Below are 8,008 nucleotides of genomic sequence, written 5' to 3'. Positions count from 1 at the left end.
CCACCCCCCAGCGGCCCCCATCCTCCCCGGCTAGACTGAGCCACAGGTATGTGGACGCTTTTGCCCGAGGAGGGCTCATAGCAGGGAGCTGCTTGCAGGGTTGTGTACAAAGCTTGGATTTACCGCCGGATGCCCTCTTGTGCAAATGGCAGGCGCTAGAGAGGGGCGGCTCTTCCCCATCGGTCTCATTTACTTGAGGCTCGAGAGTTCCTATCAGAGAATTCTAAATTCGCACTTGGCCTCTCAGCGCTTGGGAGGATATATCTGTCACAAGAGAGACAAGAGTTACTCTAGCGTGACCGTGCTGAGCAATAAGGCGCCCCACACGAAGCTTAGGCTGAAGCTGCAAAAGCTCCAGGTTACTGGGGCCCTTGGCCCCACGAAATTACTATTGCGCAGGCGGAGCTTTGGGCCAATCAGGTGCTACCCTCGGAGCCGCCGGGGGTGTTGACGGGAACCACGCCTCTCCGCGCGGGGGCGGGGTGGGCACGGCGCGTCTAGCGCTTCGGGGCGGAGCTACGCGTTCTCCAGACACTGGGTGGTGCCTAGCGGGGCCACGCCTCTTCCGGCCCGTTAGCTTGCCTGGGCTCCCGCGTGTTGGTACTGTGCTGGTGAGCCGCGGCCTGAACTCCAGGTCTTGGCCGCCAGGTAGACGAGATGGCGGCAGAGGTGTTGCCGAGTGCGAGGTGGCTGTACTGCGGGGAGCCCGACGAGAGCCAGAGAGCCGTACTGGGTAAAGACCGTGAGCCATAGCGGAGTTCTCCGTAATCCTCCCTTCCATCTCGGTACCTCTGCGGTCCTTCCGCCCTCCGTCAGGACCCCTACGCAGCTGGGCCCAGACCCGCTCGAGTCCTGTCACTTCCTGAGGGCCGACCAGTGCTCCCTTTGTCATCACGCCATTTCGTCTGGATAAGGACTTCCTAGCCACCCTTGCCCGGGGCTGTGCCGTGAACCCTGTATTCGCTGCCCGGTTTCCCTGTGTAGAGTTCCCTCTCTCTCTAGGTCTGTACCCGTCCTCAGCATCAGCCTCATTCCCCCATTATCTGTTGTCACAGTTCTTCCCCGGAATTTCCCCCCTACACACACATACCCCATTCCCTCTTTCCAACTGGACCAGGACTTTCTTCCGGTCCGCCCTGAGGCCAGGACCTGAGTTTCCTTGCCGTCCCCATTCCAAAAGTCACTCCCTCCCAGCGGCAGTATGGACCATACAGCGTGGGTCCTTCATGTTTCATCTCATTCTCGGGGTACCCTTTTACAGTCCAGTTCTCCAATGGAAAGCTACAGAATCCAGGCAACATGCGCTTTACCTTGTACAAGAGCAGCGACTCCACGAACCCCAGGAAGAGGAGTCAACGGATCCTGGTAAGCGCTGCAGTTGGCCGCATTTGCGGTTGACTACTCCCAGGCCTGGGAGTGTTTGGTGTGGGATGGAGTGAGGGACTTTTGATACTAGTTAGATGCCAGCACTATCTGAGGCTTCCCTTCCGAAAGTTCCCTGGCTTTCTCCAAAGGTTACCCCAGATTAGAAGTAGTGGGGCTGATTCCTAGAGGCTCTCTAGTTGTAATCCACTGTAGTTCTGCATGCAAAAGTTTCTGCACCTGTAGAAAATTGAGACATGATGTTTAATACCTCTGAACATTGGTTGTAAACCCCCGCCACCACTACCACCTCTTCCTTCCCCTTCCTTCATTTTAGGCAGCTGAAACAGACAGACTTTCCTATGTGGGAAACAATTTTGGGACAGGAGCTCTTAAATGCAACACACTGTGCAGGTAATGGTGGGCAAGGGATGACCAGAAGGGTGGTGGGGAGGGTGGTGTTGGCAGCCCTATAACACAGTTGTTAGTCTTTATTTTAGAGGCTTTGGGAAGAATCTAGGGAGACTTTACCAAGTCCCTGTGCTCCTAGACCCAGGGGCCATGTACTGCAGACACTCCTGGAAAGCTGAGAACTTTTAAATAGGAAAGAAAGTTGTATAAGCAGTTCTTTAGGGGTAGTCCATCGTCACTGGTATAATTCCTCCTTTATCTAGGCACTTTGTGGGAATTTTGAACAAGACCTCTGGTCAAATGGAAGTATATGATGCTGAATTGTTCAACATGCAGCCACTGTTTTCAGGTAGGTCCCTGTCTTGAAAATTCATAGACACTGCTTAGTTTGGATTTTCAGAATAAGTTGGTTTGAGTTTTAGATTTATAAAACACATTTTGTAGTTTTTGTTTGTTTGTTTGTTTTAGAAAGATTTTTGCTATAGGGCACATGTTCTTGCCAGAGAGACAGAAGGCAAGAAATCACCCCTATGGGAGATGGCCACACCAAACCCTTCTTTTTTTTGTATCTTGTGTGCACACATACATACACCCTGCGTGAATTTTAAGCTACCATACCCGGGACTCGAACCTCAGTCAACTGCATGGAAGTCCAGTGATGTAACCATTATGCCATCTGCTGGTCTCTGTGGTTATTTATTTATTTAATATTTAATTTTATTTTTATTTATTTATTTATTTATTTATTTTAATTTGACCAGGTGAGGGGTGGAGTGAGAAAGCAGGCCATCAAGTTCAGGACTCGAACCATGGTTGGCCACATGTGAGTGTCCAGTACTTTAGCCACCATGACACCTGCTGGTCTCCCCTGTAGTTATTTTTTAAAGGCTGCTTTTCTGTCTTTTTTTTTTTTTTTAAGTTTTACAGATTTTTTAAATTCAGTAAACCTTTATTGATGACCTGCTATAACACTGAGCACTAAACTAGTAGCTGTTGATAGAGCAGTTGGCGAGACAGACACCTGTCCATGCAGTGTTTATAGACTTGAGATCGGAGACTAATTGTAATTAAAGCAGGTTGAATAATGCCCAGAGTATAGAGTATATTATAGACCATGTCTTATATCAAAGCATTTCCCATCAAAGACTTTTCTTAATTCTTACCTATTTTGGTTGGGGTACAGGTTTTAGAATCTCTGGTAGGCAAAAGAAATTGCTTCTAGATTGGGTAGTCACTGTCATGTTGATGAAAAGTCTGTATACTATTTAGCATGGGGAAGATCCATTTTTTTTCCCTGGTCCAGTGGGAGAAGTTGCATTGTTTCTCTGTGTTGTTATCTTAGCATGCTCAGCCCTAGAGAAGGATCTTCCGACATGATAAATAAGAGGGTCAGACTAAAGAGGCTCCTGTGCTCTAAATCTCAAAACTCAAATCTTTAGTGGGACCAGCAGTTAGCATAATGGCTGTGTTGCTGGACTCCCTCGTAGTCGACCATGGTTCGAGTCCCGGACCTGGTGGCTTAAATTCATGCCAGGAGCGTGTGCATGCGTGCCCAAGATCCCGAGAGGAGAATGGAGGAGAAGGGATCATGGCGTGGCCATCCCCCATGGTGGTGATTTCTCGTTTTCTATCTCTCTGTCTCTCTGGAGAGCGCACGTGCCCTATAGCAAAAACCTCTCAAAAAAAACCCTCAAATCTTTAGTGATACCCTTAAATACTGAGAATGAGGGCTGAGGAGAGTGCTAGATAAGGAGAGATCGCTTAGAATCATTAATGCCTGATACCTCCAGAGGCCTTTGTTTTTTTTTTTTTTTTTGTCTTTTTGTGAGAGAGAGAGAGAGAGAGAGTGTGTGTGTGTGTGAGAGAGAGAGAGAGAGAGAGAGAGAAATACAAGTGAGTTATTTTTGGCAGATTCTTGTGTTGGGACCCACCAGATCCAGCTTCCCAATTAGCTAGGATTACAGGTACATGTAGCCATGTCCAGCGTGTTTAGGTTAGCCCAGGAACCAAACCTGGACCTCCTATGTGGCTCTGTGCCACCCAAGCAGTACCACTACTTGTATACCATGGTGGCTGGGGTCCACAAGCCTTAATCCTAACTTTATGCCTAGAAAACAGTGGTTTCATTCTTTTTGAGAATAAGAACTGGGGCTCATTTCCTAGAAACATATATAATATACAAATTTATATATATAAAGCACATCCCCTCTAGGGAAGGCCACACCCCAGTCCTCCATCTGTCTTCTTGGGATTTTGAGTGCACACACACACACACACACACACACACGCACAACAAGTCTTTCGAGCCAATGGGTCTGGTACTTGAACCAGCGGTTAGTGATGCAAGATCCAGCCACCTTAACCACCATGCCACCAGCCATTTACACGTAATTTTAAAGGGCTATTGAGTTCTGATGCCTATTTGTAAATTAGTTACAAGAGGTCCTTAAGTTCTAGATTAAGAATTCTCCGTGGAGACCAGCAGATGGCGTAATGGTTAGTCACTGGAATCCCACATGATTGATTGCCCTGACCTGGCAGCTTCAAACTCATGCCAGGCACATGTGTGTGCATGCCCAAGATCTCGAGAGGAGAATGGAGGAGAAGGGATTGTGGCGTGGCTGTCTCCCCTGAGGGTGATTTCTTGGTTTCTTTCTATCTCTGGTGAGCATACATGCCATAAAGCAAAAGTCTCTCCAAAAAAAAAAAAGAATCCTCTGCTTTGCAAACAAGTATGACTTATTAAATCATCCTGCAAATGTTTTCCTGAATTCCAAATAATCAAGAAATATTGTTTATTAATTTGTTGAGTGAATATATTTATATGTGTAAAACATGTAAATATGGTTTATTCTAGCTATATGCACACATTTGCAGCATTTATATTGCCCCCTTACTATGTGTTAGTGTTCTAAGACCTTCAGTGCACAGCATCAGTATCTTCACGCAGCAGTCCTCCGGGCTGGACACTGTTGCTCCTTTTTACTGTTGACTAAACTGGCACAGAGGTTAGATGTCTTAGGCAGGGGTGTACAGCCGATAAAACTCAGGCCGATAGAACTCTAGAGCTTGTGCTCTTGTCCATAGGTTGTACTGCCCCGTGAAGGGTCATTATCTGGGTCCTCATTTTCTCTTATTTGTAAAATGAAGAGATTGGGCCAAATGACTCTTCACTTGACTCCTAAATGTAGTCCTTACATTCTGTTTACTGAAGCTGCGTATTAAATATTCCTAGTGCCTTCATCTAGGCCCAGGTAAGTCCTACAGTCTTTTCTTAGACCGTTAAAAAATATTAAATGCTATTACTAGTAGTGTTTATACTACACATCTTATAGGTTGCTTTTTCTCTGTCCTTGATTTTGTGTTTTGATAGATGAATCAGTTGAGCGTGACCTGACACTAGAAAGTCAGACCAAAACTTTCAGAGAAAAGGTGAGTGTAATGGAATTAAGGTTAATTAATTAATCTTAAACAAGTTTCTTTTAGGCCTTGGGTTTCTCCATCAGTAAAGTGAGCATTTGGAACTCAGGTTTTCCTGGCTTCTCCTAGCTCTTTCAGTCTGTGGTTCTCTGAACAGTGTCTACCAGCAGAGTGCATCTTGTTCCCTGAAAGCAGTCTTGCTCCCATCTAGGGCCACTGAATACAGCTCTGTGCCAGTGTTTGGAACCATTTCTCTGGGCTGATACAGGTACAGCATAACACTTGTTTTTAGGATGTAGTCACAAGTTTCAGAAAATACTGGTTGTAACCTGGGGGAACATTCAGAGTAAAACAAAGTAAACTTTAGGCTTTTCCTGTACAAAGGTCCTCTCACCCCAGGATGGCCACAGATTTACCAGTGTTAGTCTCATAAAGTCTTCATGTTACTGGTGGAAACACTGTTGATTTGTAAGTAGCTCTTTATAACTTATGAAGTACTTCACATCTGTTCATATCATTTGATACTTAACAGCAGCCCTATGAAGTAGATAGATGTGACTCAGCCTCAGTTACAGGGGAGGTATGATGGCTCAGGGAGGCTGAGTTTCCCTGTGGTTAACGCTGCAGCGCCTGTCTGGCCTGTTCCCAGTAACTGGGTTTGTTTCTTGCACAGATGGATGCTTGCATTGAAGCCTTTGGTACCACCAAACAGAAGCGCGCTCTGAACTCCAGGAGAATGAACAGAGTTGGTGATGAATCTTTGAATCGTGCAGTGGCTAAAGCCGCAGAGAGTATCATTGATACAAAGGGTGTGAATGGTAAGCAGCTGGACCTTGCAGTCAGAGTCTGGCCATAAAAACAACTCTCTCCCCACCGGAGCTCTTTTACCTACCCTACAGTAATGAGAGTCAAGGCTGGATTTCTTCTGGCTTTTGGCTGAGAGCCTTCTTGGGAACAGACTCCAGAAGTAGTAAGAAACATCCAGCTTGGTCCTTCCCTCACTGGCTCACAGTCAAATAGAGGAGACAGGCATGGGAACAGACATGTGCATGCCATGCATGTTTTTGGTGCAGGGTTATAGCCTGCAGGGCATGAAGAAGAGAAAAGAATCATAGAGACTTTGATCAAAAAGGCAATATGATTATGATAAAATCAAATCTTCAGAGGTGGCATTTCACTTTGGGGTCAGAGGATCTTCTGGTCCTTTGCAGCTTGAGTACTTGTGTTACTTATTTAGTCAGTTTTTTGCTATAGGGCACAGACACTCACCCTAGAGGAAACAGGGAAAGTGAAAAATCACCCCTGGGGGGGATGGCCACACTAGTAATCCTTTCTCCATTCTCTTCTGGGGACTTTGGGCATACATGTACACAATACTTGGCATGTTTTTCAAGCTACCAGATCTGGGACTCAAATCCATGAAGTCGGCCATGTGGGAACAAGTACCTTAACCACCACAACCCCCCCCAAACACACCCTTATTTAAAATTACAGGGTTAAGTGGTTATATGGTGGTGGCACTGCTGGATTCGTATCAGAAAGGTCCTAGGTTCACATCCTAAACCTCTGAGCATGCCAGGTGCATGTGTGTGTAGCTGTCATCCCAGCCAGGTGAGACTGGGCATAGATTACAGTGTGCAAACATCATTGGGCTCCCCGCCACCTCATGGAAAAAATGAATTGATAGACTTAAAGAATGTATTTAGTGTCCAAATACGTTATAAGAACATATGAGAAATTTTCTATGAGAGCAGGTTTCTATTAATGGAATTTTAGGAGCTGGCCGCATAGCCTAATGGTTAAGGGAGCAGATTCCACAGGGCTGACCATGGTTTGAAGTGTAGCTCTGGTGGTTTCAAGGACTTGCCAGGTGCATGTGCATGCATGCCTCAAATCCTGACAGGATGGAGAAGTGGAGAAGGGATTGTGACGAGGCCACCACTCACCGAGGGGGTGCTTTTTCTCTCCTTCTCTATCTCTCTATGGTGAGCTGGCAATTACCCAAAAAAAAGAAAGAAAAAAAGAAACAACTAAAACCAGGGCTGGCCCGTGGCCTAGTGGTTAAGGGATACAGGGCTGACTGTGGTATGAATCCTGGTCTCTACAGCTTGAGGACACGCTAAGAGTGTGTGTGTATGTGTGTGTGTGTGTGCATGCACGTGCCCAAAATCTGACAAGGATGGAGAAATGAAGTATTTTGGGGCATAATTATTTTTTGGAAGATTTCATCTTTAATTTTATATTTTCTGAATGATTAGCCAGTTGTTCCCAATGCCATTCTTTTTTTTTTTTTTTTTTTTGTAAAAGGTGGCTTACCAACTTATCATTATAGGCCAGTAGGTAGTGTGGAGGTAAAAACACTGGATCCCCTTTGGCCAGCTTTGTGGTTCGAGTCTCAGACTCAAGCACCTTGAGACTCACTTTGGTGCTTGTGCGTGCCCAAAGTTCTGAGAGTAGAGGGGGGGAGAAGAGATCGTGGTGTGCCACCCCTCGGGGGAGATTTCTCATGTTCCCTCTTTTGCTCTCTTTCGCGAGCACACACACCTGTAACAAAACAAACAAAAAAAACTAAAAATAAAAAAGTCACCTTTATCATTTTACTGCACTTTAAAAAAATTATTTAATTTTATTTCTTCTTATTCTTAATTGCTATAGGGCGCATGTGCCTGAGAGAGAGAGAGGGAGAGAGCAAGGGAGAAAGAGAGAGAGCAAGCTGCCAGGTTCAGGACTTGAACGGCAGTGGCCATGTGGGGGTCCAGCACCTTAACCACAATGCTTCCTCCTGGCCCCGGTTATTGCATTCTTAAAACGCTTC

General features: G+C 45.9%; 1 protein-coding gene across 2 annotated transcripts in view; it reads left to right on the top strand.

Moving 5' to 3' along the window:
* Positions 1 to 8,008, top strand: part of POLR1E (RNA polymerase I subunit E) — a 33,289-nt gene that overhangs the window by 15,110 nt on the left and 10,171 nt on the right. Inside the window, exons 1-6 of one of the 2 annotated variants that reach the window (XM_006143737.3) lie at positions 515 to 733; positions 1,262 to 1,365; positions 1,700 to 1,776; positions 2,037 to 2,122; positions 5,147 to 5,205; positions 5,867 to 6,011. In XM_006143737.3, coding sequence (XP_006143799.1) covers positions 658 to 733; positions 1,262 to 1,365; positions 1,700 to 1,776; positions 2,037 to 2,122; positions 5,147 to 5,205; positions 5,867 to 6,011 — 547 coding nt within the window. In that variant the 5' untranslated portion in view covers positions 515 to 657. Of the gene's footprint in view, positions 1 to 514; positions 734 to 1,261; positions 1,366 to 1,699; positions 1,777 to 2,036; positions 2,123 to 5,146; positions 5,206 to 5,866; positions 6,012 to 8,008 lie in introns of those variants that run through there. The other variant, XM_006143738.3, reaches the window with a different exon arrangement.

This window comes from Tupaia chinensis, unplaced genomic scaffold (assembly GCF_000334495.1).
Source record: "Tupaia chinensis unplaced genomic scaffold, TupChi_1.0 Scaffold000104_1, whole genome shotgun sequence".
Lineage (NCBI taxonomy): Eukaryota > Metazoa > Chordata > Mammalia > Scandentia > Tupaiidae > Tupaia > Tupaia belangeri.
The sequence above is the reverse complement of the archived record's forward strand: the minus strand, read 5'-3'. Positions and strand labels throughout refer to the sequence as shown.